This window comes from Manis javanica, chromosome 13 (genome assembly GCF_040802235.1).
Source record: "Manis javanica isolate MJ-LG chromosome 13, MJ_LKY, whole genome shotgun sequence".
Classification (NCBI taxonomy): Eukaryota; Metazoa; Chordata; class Mammalia; order Pholidota; family Manidae; genus Manis; species Manis javanica.
The window spans coordinates 79,448,741-79,466,141 of record NC_133168.1 but is presented as its reverse complement, the minus strand read 5'-3'; the positions used below and the strand labels follow the sequence as shown (position 1 = coordinate 79,466,141).

Sequence of the window (17,401 nt, the reverse complement as noted above, 5' to 3'; positions counted from 1 at the left end):
TTTAAAGAGCTTTTAAAACCTCAGCACACCTCTCCCGGTGTCTGACCCCTGCGCCCTACCCTTCTTGCAGGCCCCCGGGGGTCACAGTCCCTCCGTCCAGGCGCGGGCTGGGCCGACGGGGCGGGCCAGCGGCTGCGGACCTGGGGCGTGTGCAGACACCGCCCTCCGCGGCCACCGATAGGTCCCACCCCACCTTGGCGACCTGCGGGCCGGGGCGGGGAGAGGCGGCGCCTGAGGCCGCGCGCACGGCCGGGAGCCCGGAGCCAGGACCCGCGCGGGAGGGATGTGGGCGCCTGGCGGCGCGCCGGGGCCCGCGGGCTGGGACCGCCGCAGGGTGGGAGCCCGGCTGCGCGCGGCGCTCGCGGGACTGCACGAGCTGCAGGGGCTGCGCGCCAGGCAGCAGGCGCGCGTGCGGGGCGCCCTGGCCATGCTCCCCGCGCCCGCGCCCCCAGCAACACGCGGCCCGCGCGCCCACGAGCTGCGGCTGGACGCGGCGCTGACTGCGCTGCAGGAGCAGCTGGTAAGGAGCGTGGGGCGCAGGGCGCAGGGCGGGTCCCAGCCCGGTGCTTCAGGGGAGCCGGGGCCTTTCGGGGGGCGCAGCGCGCCCGGAGGCCAGGCGCAGGTATCCCGGTCCCCATCCTGGTAGTGGCCGCGACTCAGTCCCACGCAGACGGCTTTGAGGGCGCGTTCCTGCGGCTCAGTGTGGCTCTGATAAGTCCGCATTGTATCGAGTTCCCCGGGTGGAGGGTCACTTGGGATCCTGGCATCATATGCCCCCTTTACCAAGTTGTCCTGCAGTGTAGGTTCAGGGACAGCCGTCGCGGGAAGCAGAGCGCGGTCGATTGTCCCCAGGAAGGATCTCAGGGTGAGTGGGGTCCTGTAATTGCAACAAAAATGTCGGGGAAAGCGTGTACCCCATGAGGACGGCTTCAGCTTTAAAATGAAACCTGACCTATAAAAAGAGGTGTGTCCTGGGACTCACGGGGTGGTAGACCCGGACCGCTCTGGTTTCTGCGCCATTGTCCGTCTTGTCTGCACTATTCGGCCGCCCCTGAATGCCAGCTCCTTTTCACAGGCTGGACGCCTCTCAGACGGCCGCTCCTGAGGTCAGTCCTCTGCTGTATGGGTTCATTTTGTGTATTGGAAGCAACTCGATGTTTCCAGTAGAACAGTGTTTATTAAAGGAAACATTTTTAAAAGGCTATCTAGGAAAACTTCTATTTAATGGAGTTAATTCTGCTACTCTGAGTGGAATTTCCTTTAAGTTGGAAATTCACATCCGCTCCGTTTCAAAGTTGCGTCTTTACAAAGTGGCCAAGATAGAGCTGCAGCCTGACCTTCTTAGCTCAGCCAGGCCGCTGGCTCCTAGCAGCCTCTGGGTTGCGGAGCTGCAAAGCCCAGGGTGCTGAGCTGCCTCCCAGACCCCTGCTATCTTCCCGCCCTGGCACATCCCGCAAAGAGCCTGGGCCTGCGGCTCCCCATGCCCAGAGGGAAGGAGCCGCCCTGGAGAAGAGCCCTCGCGCCCCGTTTCTCCAGTCGAGCAGCGCGCGGGCCGCCTGCACGTCAGCACCCAGAGGGTCCTACGCCTGCTCCTCCGGGAGGCCACAGGGCCGCCGGGGTGCAGGCAGGCCGGGACTGCAGGGAGCTGCGGTGGGCCGCCGAGAACTGCTCTGTCAAAGGGGCAGGCGCAGGGCTGATGATTAACTTGGCACGAGGAATATACAAATCAGACCTGAGAGTACAGCCTCTAATTAAAGTAGCCTTTTGGAAAAGGAGATCAAACAGGTTTTCTGTTTAATTTGTTTTAATGTGGGGACCAGAAGGAACACGCAGACTTTGTCTTGAGACTTTGTTCTTGGAACGGATCATGTGATCAAACGAGAGGAGTAACTGACTTCGGGGGACACCCGCCCAGCGCGTGGCCTGACTCCAGCCTGACTCACACCCCCGCATCTCCTTACTGGGGGTCGGCAGCGACGCCGGCTCCGTAATGAGGGCGCAGCCCCCAGGCTCTCCTGTGCAGTCCGGCCGCGCACCTCGGTGACCCCCAGCTGGATGGGGCCCCGCCCCACCTGGGGCCGACCTGGTCATGGGTCTCCATTCAGGGGCAAGGCTGGAAGAACTGTCTGATCCTCCGCAGCTTTGTGCCGCGGGATTTCCCAAGTGGGAATGAGCGTGAGCATTTCTGGGATTTAAACTGCATTTAGGGAAGCAGCCGTGCCCATCACATGGACACTTAGCCAATGCGCCTCTGAAGTCCCGAAAGAGCGCACAGTAGGGGCTTGGTAGGTGTCTGTGAGCGGCTTTTACTGCCGTAACAGAAGGGAACATGGTTTCAGTATTTAAACGTCTCCCAGTTACAGATTTCGCAGCAAGTGAGACCCCATGAGCTCTGCCTAAAGCGACCGTTACTGCTGGGCCAGCCCCGTGCCCACTGGGTCATGCCCTCCGGGGGAATCCGTCACTCCCCGAGAAGTGGCCACGTCCCCACTTTCATACGGGTGAACGAGTGCGCCCTGGAACACTGACCTAGAAAGGCTCGGATGCCCTGGCAGGGCCTGGGGGCTCCGTCTCCCAGCAGGGGGGTGCTGCTGGTGGGGGCCGTGCCACAGATGGAAGTGAAGAAAGGGCTCTGGGGACCCTGCAGTGAAATCTTACCCCGAAGAATTTCTCCGTGGTTGGCTTGGCTGGTCACAACTTGTTCTGCAAGTGACAGAGTGCAATGATTTCTTTTAACTGGCAGGTCCTGGCATTAAAGCACCACCTCTGTGGCTATAAACGTGAGGCAGCATTTCCCTGCTTGCTCTGCACTCACCAGGGAATGACTCAAGGTCACGAGGGAGGGCGAGACCCCGCAGGACCTGTAGGGCTTCCTCTCTGGGTCTCTCCTGCTTGTTATCCGGGAGGCTGATCGATGCCCCCAGGGCCTTTGCGACTGGTTCACCAACTTCTCTTCAAGTTAGGTAGTAACTTTACCTGCCTACAGGACACATGCAGCAAAATTAATGTTTTGAATGTTTCCTTTGCATATTCTCAGCTTTCAAGGAAATTTCAGGGCAGTTTTCATTTTTATCCTCTGCCTCCTCCATAAAGGTTTGAGAAGGCTGGAAAGCCGAATGTAGACGGGAACCAAGGCAAAGCAAGTGGCAATCATATCACTCTCCTCTGGTGTCAAAAGTAAAGAGTTCAGAGAAAGGGATCAGTTGAATATTTATTTTGAACGGCATTCCCAGGATAGAAATTCTCAGACTTTTTGTCATAAAAACCTCTGTGGTCCCTGGGACACTTGGTGAAATGCAGATTCCCAGAGAAGCCCTGGAGTCCCCATTGATGGGTGTGGCATGGAGCCCAGGAATCTGCATGTGCACCAGGTGATCCCTCCGCTGAGGAACCGTGGCCGGCAGGTTCTGACGCAGGGCGCAGCCCCGACAGCCTGAATGTTCGCAGCTAGGGCCACGCTGGCTCAGCGCTGACATTCCGTAACAGCGTGTTAACTGGAGAAACACAGGATATAGACGCTCACTCCTGGCACAGAAGGGCTTTTGTTGACGGTTAGCACAAAGTCGGATGTCAAGGAGTTAACGACAAGCAGAGCCATAAACACCTCGTGGGGGTGGGGCAGGGTCAAGGGGATTCCAATCCTGCAGGGCTGCAGGACGCAGTGAATCACCTGTGAGCACCCTGAGCCCGGATGGCTGTGGCCTCAGCATTAATCAGAAACTACCCGCTGGAGGCTGGCTGGCCAAACATTAATCTCAGTGCCGTTAATCTCAGCACGAGCATACAGGGGTGGGTTTTATGGACGGGGAGAAGGCGATGGGCAGGGGCAGGAAGGAAGCTACATTAGGGGTTCAGAGATGCCCCCCTTCAGACGAACGACAATGCCCTTATTTGGCAGAGACATCAACTACAGGTTTTTAAGCATTAAGCTGTGGGGGTGTGTCCCAGCAGAGGAACTTAATTTTCCACCCGTACCATGGTTTCATTTTATGCCAGGAAAAGAGAATGTCCTTTACAGTAAGAGCACCCACTGGCCCTCTGCTTGAGTCTGAGCGTTCCTTGCCATGGGTGGCAGCGAGCCAGAAGCCCGTTTCTGGGTATGCCATTCCGTGTGTCCCCCTGGCACTCCGTAAGGCTGTTCGCCTGGGCAACGTTTTCCCTTTGTAAGTTTGTGCAAGGTAAGAAGCCAGAGTGTTGGGCCAGTTGGGGTGATTCCAGGAGTGTAACGTTTTGAGTGAATTCAGGACTGCTTTTTGCCATGTCACGTTTATAGATAATTATTAACAATTATAAATAGTGTGGCCTCGAGACTCTGTTACTATCAAACTTATTTGTTCTGAAATAATAAATAAGTTTTATTCTGAGACCCCTGAATTGGGCTCTGGAGAAAAGTGGAGGTGAGCACAACGGTTGGTCACTCACCGGGCGCGGCGCGTTGGGGTCTGGGCCCGGCACCGGTTAACCTCACCTGGGGCGGCGTCAGAATTCCCTGTGCTGACCTAATTCTCTCATAGGAACCGGAAATTACTGCCACCTGCTTCTCTCTTGGACTGAGTTCTCCCACTTCTGAAATCACTGAAGGAATCCCCTGAGCCCATCTCAGGGGTGCAGCTCGGGGATTCCTCATTTCCTATAGAAAAATACAAACCAATCAGTTTCTTAAACAGGATGAACTGCATAATTACATTCATAATTATTCACCTTAGACTTAATTGTCAACCAAGACAAGACACTTAGGCAGCAGACTTGGAAACAGGGCAATGGTTTTACATGAAAGAAGGAAGTCGGCATTCATTAAACACTCAGTGCCAGTCGTTTTGCATCTGTTATTTATGAGTGTGTGTGTGAATATATCAGGAGCATTAACCACATGCATGTATTATAAGTGTAACATACAGTACACACACTCACACACACACACAGAGAACAATCCACTTTACAGGTGGGGAAGCTGAGGCCTGGAGAAGACAGAGGCTCTGCAGGCAGGGTGAGATGTGAACATGTGAACTGAAAGACCCTCGGGCAGAGTCCAGGCTGCGGCAGCTCTGGGTTCAATGGGCATCACCTCTTGCTATGTCCCCCACTCCCCCAACAGCCTGCAAAGCCTGTGACAGTTCAAAATGTCACTGTAATAAGGGACAGAGAGGAATATGGAGCAGAGGGGCCTTTTTTTCTCCTGTAGACTTACTTATGCCCTTGAGAAGTCATCCCAGGTGCATGGACCAGGGTCCACTGTGTGAGAGAATAGGCATACAGGCGGCAGACCCCAGGTCCATTCCGTGTGAGTGTGGAAAATGGATTCTCACACAGAAGTCAGAGAGCAACAGCTGGAAATTGTTCCCAGGTTCCCGCTGGAGAAAGTGGTGTTTTGGTGCTGCTGTGATCCTGATTTTACCTTATATGCTGTTTTACACTGTATCTGTATAAAGAAATGCCTAACTGAAAATGGTTGATTTAAAAAAGTCCTCAGTTTGAAAAAAAAAAACCTGTGGGGAAGAAGGGGTCACTAGACTTTCCTCAGGTGTCCCTGAGCAGTGGCCCTGCTTGGGTGCATGTGGGGCGCTGTGAGGTGGAGGGTGCCTGTGCACGTGTGGAGTGTCGACTGTATGCACACTGCAAACGTCGAAGGGAGCATACTCACAACAGTGCCGTTTCACGTTCCTTCCCTGCTCAGAACCACTTAAGGCACCAGGACATCGGCCTGAAAACCCACCTGGACCAGCTGGACCAGCAGATCAGCGAGCTGCAGCTGGGCATGCGCAGAACCTCCGCCGAGGGCCTGGACAGCGACAGCAGACCCAGCTCAGGTGCCCCAGGCCTGCCCGCCTGCGCTCAGGGTCAGGGTGGCACTGCAAAAGTGGGATTGTCTCCATCACCCCTCATGGGGACCCTGTCCCGCAAGGACCGGGGTCTGATGTGGTGAATGGTTCAGCCCGCCCCTGCCTCTACTCCCAGGCCAGCCTGGAGTCAGGAGCCAGACTGGACCCTGAAAACACACATTACTGGAGGGATGAAAATGAAAGGCTTTTCTTCTTTATTTAAATGTGCTTAGGAAAGAAGAGGGCGGGAAGGATAGATTGATGTTTTAACTGGAAAGTATTGCTTTGAATGGAAAACGTCCCCAAGAGTTTCTCACCGCGCTCTGGGCTGAGACAGATTCTGGGTTCTGTTTAGGATTGACATGGACACTGTGACTAACAGTTTTAGGAAACTGCAGAAGTATTTCTTTTTTAAGTCTATGAGCTTTTTCAGTGTGAAATCCATATAATTTGTCAGGGAAGACAGCAAGCATGTAGTGTGCTTCCCTGCTGCCCTTTGCCCTCCAACCTTAAGGGTCATGTCCAGATGATCAGAGTCTCCCTGACACTGATGACTGATGGTCCAGCCACGGACCCCCTTCCACACCCTGGTCAGACACTGGTTTGGATGGCAGACTCTGGAGACCAGTGTCTCTCGGGGTGCAGCACTGTCTCTTTTGTAAATCTGGAAAATCATGTCTCGGTCTGGGTTCATACACGTCCCAGGTCCAGGAGGGAGAACTACCCCGAAATACTGCCCTTTCTCTGACTGACACTTGAGATGAGCTATGTGGGCACTAGGCAGGGATGGAGAAAGAGGCCAGGGGCCTGTCATCCAAGGGTTGGAAGCTTGAGATCACAGAGGGTGAAAGGAACCACTTGCTCAAGAAAGGGCTGAGCAGTGGGGCTTAGCTGGCACGGGTTCCCAGTGGCCCTTACAGGGTGAGTGGACGCAGCGGAGGTCCTTGGCATTGCAGGCCACCCACTCCTGGGGTGCCTTGATGAGGCCACGCAGACCCCTCAACAGAGGGGCCCCCATGGGCTGGAACGGGCCTGCTGCCTGGACGCCCACTGACCGCCCCTGCCACCCTGCCTAGGCTTCTACGAGCTGAGCGACGGCGGCTCCTGCTCCCTGTCTGCCTCCTGCACATCCGTATGCAGTGACCGTGTGTCCTCCCTGAGCACCTTGCTGCCCACCACCCTGACCTCCCGGCCCAGTGTAGGGGACTGCCGGCCCCGCTCAGCTGACGAGACCACAGTACACGGGGCTCCCCTGTCTGCCTGGAGACCCCAGGCCGCCGAGGAGGGCTCAGCCAGACCCAGGCCGGTGTCCACAGGTAAAGGAGAGCCAGGAAGGACAGAAGATGCCATCCTGGGTGGGGGGAGGGGAGGGAGCAGCTGTGGGGTGCAGCACCCCATGTCCCATCCCGGGCAGTGGGGGACTGCTGGGGGCAACCCCCACACTGCCGGGCACAGAGCAGGGAAGCCTTGTGTCGGGGTGGCCAGTGCTGACCCCACAGGTACCTCCACACTTTCTGCAGGTCTGCTTCATTTGGGGATGGAGGTAGGAATCAAATGTCCACCTCTGCTCATTGTAGCAGGGCTGTTGTAATAAAGAGCATTTTTCTTATTATTTAAAATGGGCATCAGAAAGGTCTTTAAAAACCTTTCCAAAGCCCCCACACAGCTTGACTGGCACCTGCCTGTGACTGTAGTGGGCACAGCATGGACCACGTCCTGGAGGTTGTTCAGGGCACATGCACCTTCCTCTCTAAGGCCCAGGGATCAACCTCTATTTTTCTTCAACTGATTCAAAATAAGAAAGTTCATTGATTTTAATATAAGACCTGGCTTAGTAATGCCGCTCAATCGTACTGAGCGTGTCAAGCGTTCCACCTGCCTCCTTGTGCCCACCTCCGGGGAGGTTTGCTCCAAGACCTCGTCCACCGTCCGACCTCACCGGCATTCTCCACGTCTTGGGGGATGAGAGCATTGGGCTGGCACGCCTGAGTCTTTGGTGCTCTCACTGAAGTGGAGTGGCTGGCACTGGGTGCTGGAATCTGGGCACATGCAAGGCTGTGGCGCACATACTTTAATGTCATGTCCTTGGAGCCAGTGGGACATTTTTCTGCTGCCTGGGCACATAGCTGTCCGGAAATGGCACTGGAGCTGCCTTAGGTTCATCGCTGATCCGCGCTTGTCCTTATTTCTCATCCCCAGGTGACCTGGAACGAGTCATAGCGGCCGAGGTGGGCCTCCAGAAAGCCAGCGCAGGACCCAGGCCTGCTTCTCACCTCTGCCACGTGCTGGACCCCAAGTACCAGCAAGACCTGGTGTCCAAAGGTGGCAGGGAGGCATACCTGTACCCCAGCCCCCTGCATGCCGTGGCCCTGCAGAGCCCTCTCTTCGCTCTGACCAGGGAGACCCCACAGAGGGACAGTCCCTCGCCCCCTAGGGAGCCCCCTCCCGGCTCCCCAGGCCCAAGCTCCATCCAGACCCCACAGATCCTTCAGGCTGGCCCAGCCGCAGCCTATATAGACAGGCTGCTGCGGCTGCGGGGCCACAGGATGCCCCCAAGGGCCAGTGCGAGTGAGCAGGAACCCACAGGGCACCAGGGGCCCCCGTGCCTGAAGGAGCCCAGCGGCCAGAGAGCAGACAGCAAGGGCAGCCCGCAGAAGCTGGCCTGCAGCCCGGGGAGCGTGGGAGCTGGAGGGGTGGCTCCAAGGGGGGACGCTGGCAGGGACAGCCTCGAGCAGTGGGGCCCTGCTCTCCTTGTGGGCGCCCCCCGCCCCAGCAGCCTCCCAGAGGAGGGGCCCAAGCCCTCAAGTGGCTGTACACGTGGGGAGAGCATTCCAGGCGCCCCTCAGCCGGGCTCCTGGGCCCCCCGGGCAGCTCTCAGCTGCCAGAAAGGCACCGCCATCTCCCTGGCAGGCAAGGCGGGCAGGGACAGCCCCGCGCTGGCCCCCCATCACCCTGCCTGCACTCCCGTCGTGGCTGGTGCAGGGCTGAAAACAGGCCACCCCAAAAAAAAGGCTGTGAAGATCAAGAAGGGGGCCGGGGACCTGGCCCTGAGATCTGGGAGGCAGCGACCACCCCAGGGCACCCCTGCAGCCCCCCAGCTGCCCCCCGAGTGGGGGCTTGGTCTCAGGAGGGGACCCACCCTGGCTGGGGAGACACCCGGCCGCTCCTGCTCTGAGCCCAGACTCTACCCGATGCCCTTCCTCATCCCCCTGCTGGTGGCCTGCCGGGAGGGCCACCGGGCGTCGGCCCAGGCCCTGCTCCCCTTGGAGGCAGCCCCCCTCCCTCTCGCCACGGCTGGCAGGGAGACCAGGGGGAAGCAGTTCAGGTGGCTGTCAGCGGTGGAGGTCTCTGCCAGGGCACGACCAGCTGGCATCCCTGAGCCCAGCCTGGCGCCCCGCCGGCCCATGGCAAGGAGAGGGGGTGGCCTGCGACTGCGACCTTTATGTGCCCGGGCCAGGTCCCAGTTGCCCTGCCGGGGCGGCCATGCCAGCAGCGAGTCGGATGGCTCAGAGCACTCGGCTGAGTGTGTGTCTCTGCTCCGCTCCACCATTGCTGAGACCAGTGAGGACCAGGCCAGCGATCACACCACCAGCCGCTTTGGGGACGGGGAGTCCAGCGGCAGTGACCTGGAGGGTGGTGCCCGGGGCAGTGGGCACAGCCTGGCCTGGCCTCGGGCCACCCCCCAACAGCCCCCACCGGCCCCCGCCAGGTCCAGGTCACTCCTGCCTCTGGTGCCAAAACTGTGCCGCATCAAAGCATCCAAGGCCCTGAAGAAGAAGATCCGCAGGTCCCAGCCGGCCACACTGAAGGTCATGACCATGGTGTAAGCCTGCAGGGGAAGAACAGCATCCCCAGCCCCGGCCAGGGGACAGGCCTTCCAGGAGAAGCTGTCCCTTGTGGAACCACAGACATGGGGCACACTGCAGGCACAAAGGGGCCTTCTGTGGCCGTGGGCCAAAGCAGGCTCTACCCGGCTGTTACCGTGGGTGTGGGCCTGGGGTCATCTCGCCAGTTTGCTTTATCTCCCAAGTCCCTCAGAAGGGATGGTGAGTGGGTCCCCTGGGCACCCCCGGGTCACTGTAACAGTGGGGGTGCATTTGCCCATCCCAGTAGAGACCTCCCTAGAGAATGCCAAAGCAGATTTTACCACCATCCCCAACATCTCTGCTCTCCTTTGTCAGCATCTTCCCAGGACGGGCAGCTGTCAGGCAGGCCCCTCAGATGCCTGGGCCCCTGTCCTCAGGGCTGCTTTCTCTGCCAGCTGGGCAGTGTCTGCCCACCCTTTTAAGCCACTCCTCCCACAAAACCTTCTCTGTAAGACAGAGTCACAGGACTGGGTACTGGAGATTGGGCGGGGGCATGAATCACAGGTGAAGCCCTCCATGTGAATGGATGCCCAGATCACGCTGTGATCTTCACCTCCACCTCCCTCGTGCCACCCTGCTGGCATGAAGCAGGTGTTCCGGGTCCCCTCCAACCATCATGTAGGGCCCTCCCCAGAGGTGGGAAGATGCACATCATGTGAGTCCGGTCCAAACTCTGGTTCCAGCACACAAGTTGAGTATAAAAGTGTTCTTGAAAAAAATAACATTTTTTTCAGTGTTTATTTTTCAAAGAAATGTCCATTTTCTGCCCAAGGAGAAAGTTGGATTTTCAGGGAAGCTGTCTGCTCAGATAGCAGCATTTATGTCCATCAAGTCAGCTTTATCCTGAATCCTCCCAGGCTTCTGCAAATTGCGCCGCTGAGCCTGGGAGTGGGACTTCCTCAAACCCTCTCAGGTGCTCCATGCACAGTTGACAGGAAATTTTGAAAGAAAAACAACCAAAATATTAGTAGATTTATAGATATTTGTGTAACAGGAAGCTAATTTCAGGGTGCAATTTAAAGACATTAACATTTTAGAACAAAGAAGTTGACCTGCAAAAGATGAGAGGCGGCTGAGGTTTCTGAAAGTGAAGACAGGATGGACGGGCTCTTTTCTGTAAAACCTCAAAAATTCAGTTATTTCAAAGGGCCTAGAGCAGACTTTGAAATTCAGGCATTCCCTGGAGTCTGTCTGGATGGAATTCCCCCTTGCACTTCATGGAATTTGCCTGATAACAGGAAAGGGTCTTCTTAAGCTCTTAAAAACTTTATTGATATTTAAAGAAAAATTCAAACTCACCCATGATGGGGGTTTCACTGGAAAAGTTATTAGGCAGGATAATGTGCTAAAATGGACTAATTCTCATCCGTGTGGTCAGGAGGTGGTGGGAACCTGGTTCTGGCAGGAACCCTTCTCAGGCGAGGCTCCTGGGACAGGGTGAGGAGTCCAGGCCCTCACCTCCATCCACGTGGACTCCACAGCCGAGTCCCTAGCTGGCCATTCTGGGGAGACAGCAAGAGGTTTCATTCATGTAGTCCCTTCGGCTCTCTTTCATGTCATCTCTGGTACTTACTGGAGCTTTACACAGTTAGGGGTTCACATGCAGCATTTGGACAATGCAGACTTCCCCCCACCCCTTCATGATAATAGGCCCTGTCTTTGTCTTCCAGGATAGGAAACTCAATCTACCTGTCTCTTGCCAAGATCGTGTAGAATCAGTGTTGTGGGGAAGGTGTTGGGTTTGGGCCTCTTGAGGGTTCCGGACAGCATTTATCTTTCTCCAAAACCAGGCTTGATTTACTAATGATTCAGGTTCCAAAAGCAGCAGATGGGAATGCACTCCCACCCATCGGATCCCGGGGCTTGAGTTGGCAACCAGGAAACTTAAGGGAGCAGACTGGCCAACAGAGTAGGCAAGACTCCAAACAAAAGAGCCAGCATGGTGAGCTCATGCACAGCAGGGTCCTCAGAGTCAAATAAACCAGCCATGGCCTCCCTCCCTCCCTGCCTGCGTCTCCTTCCCTCTGTCTCTGTCTTTGCCTCCCCAACCCCTGTCAACCCTGAGGGCCCAGACACCCACTCCCATCCCCCTGGCGCCCCAGGCTGCCTGCTTGCTGGTGCTCTGCACTGACTCCCAGGCAGGACTGGGGTAAATAAATACAGTTCTAGGTGCCTTGCTCCCCCAGTGACTCAGCAGCAGGACTCAGCTTAGGACCCGGTCCCGCCGGGCCATGAGCAGTCACGGGGCCCCAGCCATCTCCACAGCCTCCGGGCTTCCTCCCTCTTTTACAAAACAAGGTCATCAGTACCTCGGGTTTGGCACAAGGAGTAAGACAGTGTTGAGAGCGGCCCGGCTGGCCCCTAGATGAGGAGCATGAGGAAAGGCGGGAGGGCTCGGCACCACAGGACACACAGCGAAGTGGCTCACGGCCCAGAGGGTCACCGTCATGATCACGTCACGGTGACATCACGGAGGAGGGCGAGGGCAGGGAAGAAGCAGGCCAGTTGGGCTCTCTGGAGGTGGGTGGTCAACACGGTCTTCTGTGAGCATCAGCCAGGCCACCAGGAGGGGCCAGGGGCCGGGGTGTCAGGGCACCAGGGCTCTTTGAGGAGATGCTTTAGAACCAGTTAAAATTCAGAGCATCGATGATAAGAAGGCGATCTGAGTCAGTCCACAATGGAGCCCTAAATTTCAAAGCAGAGTCTTATGCCCTGAGTTCAGGAAAGAAGGTATTTAAGGAAGGGAGGTGGTCCAGGGCAGCATGTGTAGAACATGAGACCCTCAGCGTTCAACCTCATAGCCGCCTGTTTTGTGTAATTAGCATATGTTCCTCGGAGCGAAGAGAAAGCACCGTGGGCGACTCACCCGCACAGAAGGGGCCATGGGGCCGTGCCACGTGTGGGGCCAGTGCCTCCTGCTCATCAAAGACAGATGAGCCATTCTTATCCCTAAAGCGTTTTTTTTTAATAACTTACAATTTGACTTTTTGGAGCATTAGAAATCATTTATAACTCCCAGGATGATTGACATAAGAACATTTTAGCAAAAAAATGAAAAAAGGATAAACTAGTTCTAAGTATCAAACTCAAGCTAAATTAAATATATGAGGATCACTAAATTATAAGAATTACAAAACTGTTTAATTATGTCAGAGAAAATGCCCCACATAGGTTAGCAAATCCCACTGTGCTATTTAAGGAAACAAAATGTTCATCTTTTACTATGGACTGAAAGTGTGAGTTCCCCCAGATCCCATATGGAAGCCCTGACCGCAAGGTGACGGTGTCTGAGGGGGGTCTCAGCAGGTGGTTGCAGTGAGCGAGTCATAACACTGGGCCCTGGACTCATGGGGTTAAAGCGGGAGGCACCTGAGTACACAGTGAGGGGCAGCACGTGCAAGTGGACAGAGAAGGCCTTAGAAGGGCCCAGCCCCATGGTGCCTCCAGACCGCGAGGGGCAAGTGTTTCATCCAAGCCGCCCCTCCAGGCTCCAGGCAGAAAGCGGGATGTGCAGACAGCAGTTAGGACCGTAGGGGAAAGATGCTCACTCCGGCCAGTCACTTTTCCTACTAGCAGGAGGAGAGCTGGGGCACCAACTGGAGCTGTGTCTTCACTGAGCCCCTGCTGTATACAGGAACTGCACTCGCTGCTGTGGGCAGGACACTCTGTCTGGTTGGCAAAAATGGACGAAAAGTAGGACAATTAACGTACCCTGAGGAGGTGGCCAGCAGGTGGGGCTGGGGCCGGAGCAGAGGGAACGGAGGCTGCCTGTGAAGGAGAGCGTCCGGGGCGATGTCTGGAGGGACAGCAGGTACCCAGGGCTGGGGTGGAAGCCAGGCTGACCAGTCCTGGGTGGGAACCTGGTGGGCAGGGAGTCCAGGAGAGTCCATACCCTGCAGATACGTAGAGAGGAAAGCAATGGAAGCCCCCACACAAGAACCGGACCTCAGTTAGGGACAGACCCTTGGGGGGCAGGGGCCCTGGGGGACACTCGTGGGGCTCAGGCTGCCCAGGCAGGTGGCCTGGCTGCCACTGGGCTGCTAGGAGTGGCCTCCCCTGTGGTCAGTGACAGGGGCACACCTGGCTTTCTCTGGCTGGTTCCAAGTAGGGACAGAAGTAGGGCAGCGACAATATTGATCCCGTCCCGGGACTGGGGCCAGGTGGCCCAGGTGCTGCTCGGCTTCCTGGACTGTCCCTGGAGACAGAAGCCTGGCCCTGCAAGGCTGACACAGGCCACTGGCTCCCTGAGGTTCCCTGTGAGGAGGGTTGTATCCTGGGCAGGTCCCTGCAGGCTGCGTCAGAGCTCCGCTTGGACACGGGGCCTGGCATCATCCAGTCCCTCAGATGCGAGAGGGGCCTGATTCGGCTTGGGGCTGGAAAGGCCTCTCGTCCAGCTGGGCTGAGACTGGCCAGGCAGCCATGGTGCTCACCAGGGGCTTACACGTGGGGCCAGTGCCGAGGGGAGAGGGGCTGAGATGTCCCATGGATGACAAGACACCTAATTCGTGGCTGTCCTGGGGCTCCTTGCAGAAGGCAGAGAGCAGCAGTGACCCAGAAGGCAAAGGAAACAGGGAGGTTTCCCAGCAAAGCCCATTTACACCAGGGAGAAATGAGAATTCCTCCTGAGATAAGAAAACATTCTTGTTCTTAGGAAGAGCACCCTTGTACAAATAAGAATGTTCGAATCAGTATTTCTATTGTAAATTTTTCATTCTATTTTATTTCCCCATTTATGTCTCTTTCTGCCATGGTCCCCTAACCAAGGGTAGAATACGGAGGAGACCAAACAACAAACATTAACTTTAGTATAATTGGCTTTCATCTTCCTGGTTATTCTCCCCCCATCTCTATGCCCTTGTCCCATCTGGGACATATGGTGGAACTTCAGATTTCGTTTCCTGTGACGCACTTCGCCACCTGGGTGGCAGTGACAGTGACACCCCAGTGGGGGTAGTTCTATCAGCCCCAGCTGATATTTTGGCTTTTCCCCCAACAACAGACTCATGGCTGCACATCCAGAGTGGACATCCTGCTGACGGAGGCACTTGTGCAGAGGAGGAGGAGAATGACCGGACGTGTCTCGAGATTCAGACGAGCAGAGCTTGCGCAGGGGCCTCTGCGTGGAGTCTGTGAAGTGTCTACTTTGCTGCATGGAGGGTCTTGTTCTGATCCTAAGGAATGCGTAGGCTCGCTGTGCTGAATAAACTCGCTCTGACTCCCTCACTGATGCTTAGACCACTAATCTTGCTTATTAAAGTGCTGGGCACTGGCTGATCCTCAAGCCGAGGAGGAGGATTTCTGCCCTTGCCCAAACAGTCCTGGCACTGACTGGTCCTTAAGGAAAAGGAAACGGATGCTCAGCAGTTCTTTGAAAGCCCCGGCACTCCCGGTCTGCAACTCTGGAAACCCTTCTAGGAGTACCAATCCGAGCTGCCTCTAGCTGACAGCCTGTCTGCGTGCCTCTGGAAACTGGGTGTCTTGCTCCTTCCGTCCTGGAAGAGAGAACTGCGTTTAACCCCTGCTTCAGGGCACCCAACAGTCCTCTTGCTTTTAGATGGTTTTACTGGGTCTCTACTACCTAATGTGCATTGGCCCCATGGGACCTTCCTCCAATGGCAGGTTTTTGTCTGATGTAGAAATAAGCTATTGCAAAAGCACCAAGATACAGAGTGCTCAGCATGTTTATGGCATTGGAGCATATGGATAATGCCTCATGGTGGCTGCAACCGAGCTTTTGTGGTTGACTGTTCGGGGGCCCAGCTCACTGAGGGCGCACTGCACATCCACTGTCTCTGGGAGGACCAGTCTTTGTGATCTGCTGGGCTCTGCGAGTCAGAACTTGTTTGTCCAACTCTGGCAGTGGTCTTATGACTGACTGACTGTACTTCACCTTATCAAAGTGAACTGCAAATTTCATGGAATGAGAAAATAGTTCCTGGAGTAGAATTTCATTAAATCTTATGTATATTTATTTGCTGTTAAATACCTTTTTAATTTGCCAAAGTTCAAACTGTTCAAAACAGTGGGGGTTTTAGGATCTGGAGTCAGGCAGACCCACAAGTCTGTTTGTATCAAAGCTCTTAGCAAGCCTCTCTCGTGTGCTCCCCCCAAAAACATCTGGATGATTAGGAAAACCAATGGAAGTACCTACAAGTTTAACTTCTTTTCGTATATTACAGATAATCCTGGGAAGAACATAGCTTGTCAAAGGATTTTCAGGGTCCTATAGCTATTTGGGTTAAGGCAGGTATTAATTAACTCCGAGATTTATAGCTTAGTCGGCAATGGCTGACATTTATTATCTACTATTTATTTTTAACAAATATCTACAAGGAACAGTTAATTTTTTACTTAGCACTTTTTACAAAGTGCTTCTGCAAAAAATCTCCTGCACTCAGGACAATTCTGTGAGGAGGTGAAGTAGGCGTTTACAGTTACGCAGTTTCGGAGAGCTGCACGGAGTGAAGGCAAATGCTGGACGGATTGCCCCGGTGACCACCCTGCCAGGATTAGGAGGTGTCCAAAGTCACAGTGAGGCATCCTGACTTCAAAACCGGCTCTGCTGTCCAAGGTCATGGCTTCTTGTGACCCTGTTGCCTCCCCTGCAGCCTGTGCTGCCCCGAGGGCCTGGGGGAGGCTCTCATTTCAGGGGAGCCCCTGGGGCCCGGGGCTTCATCAGCCTGCCAGGAACACCTAGTGCACAGTGAGGTCCTGACCAGGACCTGGTCCCGCCTCTGCCTTCCTGGTAGGATTTTGGTTCCAGCCTGTGGCTTGGAGTCTTTCTTGGTTGTCAAGATAAACCCTCGTGGTGGCAGGTGGAGACAATCTGCTGCCACTAAATACTGCAAGTTGTACTGGAAACATGTCACTGTACCTCTTGGTTTCTGTTGGCTCATTGCCTTTTTCTTATCTAAAAACATGTTTTAAGTTCTGAAGCATTTCAAACATACAAAAAACGCAAAAGTCATACATCAGCCCCTCACGTCGGGACCACCTGGCTCCAACACAGGTCAGCGTGGGCCTATGTGTCAGCTCCTTGATCCTGTGGAAGCCCACCCCCACCCCATCCCTTCCGCACCAAGAAGTCCAGACAGGCCTGTTTCAGGCTTTCATACCTTTACCACACAGGTGGGAACCCGTAACGCTGCAAAGCATTGCTTCGTGTATTTAAACGTCATCAGCGGCCTCTTTCTGCAGCCTGCTTATTCACTCACAGATGACAAGCACCGCGGAGTACATTTACTGAGGGAACTGCAGTGCGAGCTTCAGCCTCTCCACCCCTCTGCCTGAGGAGCAGGCCCACACACCAGCGACCCGGCCACAGAGCCCTGACCTGCACCTGCTCCCTGGCCCGGACCAGGCCCACGCTGACAGCTTGGCTCCTGTGCCCTTGGCCCTTAGGGTGGACTGAAACACGCTGCAAGGAACACCTAAACAGCCTTTCGTCTTCTTGTCCACGTGAGCAAGAATTCTCCTAGACACTACCATGTGACTCCAACGGGGTTGTATGAGTTTCCTCTAGCAAATTTCCACAAATGCAGTGACTTACAGCATCCCACATTTATCATCTTCCAGTTCTGGAGGTTGGCACGGGTGTCACTGGGCTAAATCCAGGTGTTGGCAGGGCTGGTCCCTTCTGGCGGCTCTGGGGGAGAAGCATTCCTGCCTTCTCCAGGCTTGAGAGGTCCATCAGCTTGTGGCCTGTCCTGCATCTCT

At 55.5% G+C, this 17,401-nt stretch overlaps 1 protein-coding gene and 2 long non-coding RNA genes across 7 annotated transcripts; 2 read left to right on the top strand and 1 right to left on the bottom strand.

Moving 5' to 3' along the window:
- The first annotated feature begins 36 nt into the window (after positions 1–36).
- Positions 37–10,407, top strand: DACT2 (dishevelled binding antagonist of beta catenin 2). Of its 5 annotated transcripts, none has more exons than XM_017644998.3 (4): positions 37–520; positions 5,675–5,807; positions 6,896–7,135; positions 8,019–10,407. In XM_017644998.3, exons 1-4 carry the CDS (start codon positions 284–286, stop codon positions 9,644–9,646), a joined length of 2,238 nt encoding a protein of 745 aa, XP_017500487.3. In that variant the 5' UTR covers positions 37–283; the 3' UTR covers positions 9,647–10,407. The 5 variants fall into 5 exon arrangements, with proteins under 5 accessions (XP_017500487.3, XP_036876800.2, XP_017500494.3 ...); XM_037020905.2 differs by lacking the exon at positions 37–520 and adding an exon at positions 553–865; XM_017645005.3 differs by lacking the exon at positions 37–520 and adding an exon at positions 908–1,106.
- LOC140845522 (uncharacterized) lies at positions 7,859–12,112 on the bottom strand. Its single transcript, XR_012124352.1, has 3 exons — positions 11,995–12,112; positions 10,985–11,187; positions 7,859–8,023 (listed from the first exon to the last, which is right to left on the bottom strand). It is a non-coding gene; the product is annotated as an uncharacterized lncRNA (long non-coding RNA).
- Positions 12,113–12,283: 171 nt separating this feature from the next.
- LOC140845523 (uncharacterized) lies at positions 12,284–15,579 on the top strand. The gene is made up of 3 exons (XR_012124353.1): positions 12,284–12,415; positions 13,320–13,496; positions 14,685–15,579. It is a non-coding gene; the product is annotated as an uncharacterized lncRNA (long non-coding RNA).
- Positions 15,580–17,401: the final 1,822 nt, after the last annotated feature.

Excerpts from the sequence above, each read along its gene's own strand:
- DACT2 (XM_017644998.3), top strand. The coding sequence starts at position 284 with ATGTGGGCGCCTGGCGGCGCGCCGGGGCCCGCGGGCTGGGACCGCCGC. Across the intron at positions 521-5,674 it reads CTGCGCTGCAGGAGCAGCTG|AACCACTTAAGGCACCAGGA; the intron begins GTAAGGAGCGTG and ends TTCCCTGCTCAG. Across the intron at positions 5,808-6,895 it reads CGACAGCAGACCCAGCTCAG|GCTTCTACGAGCTGAGCGAC; the intron begins GTGCCCCAGGCC and ends CACCCTGCCTAG.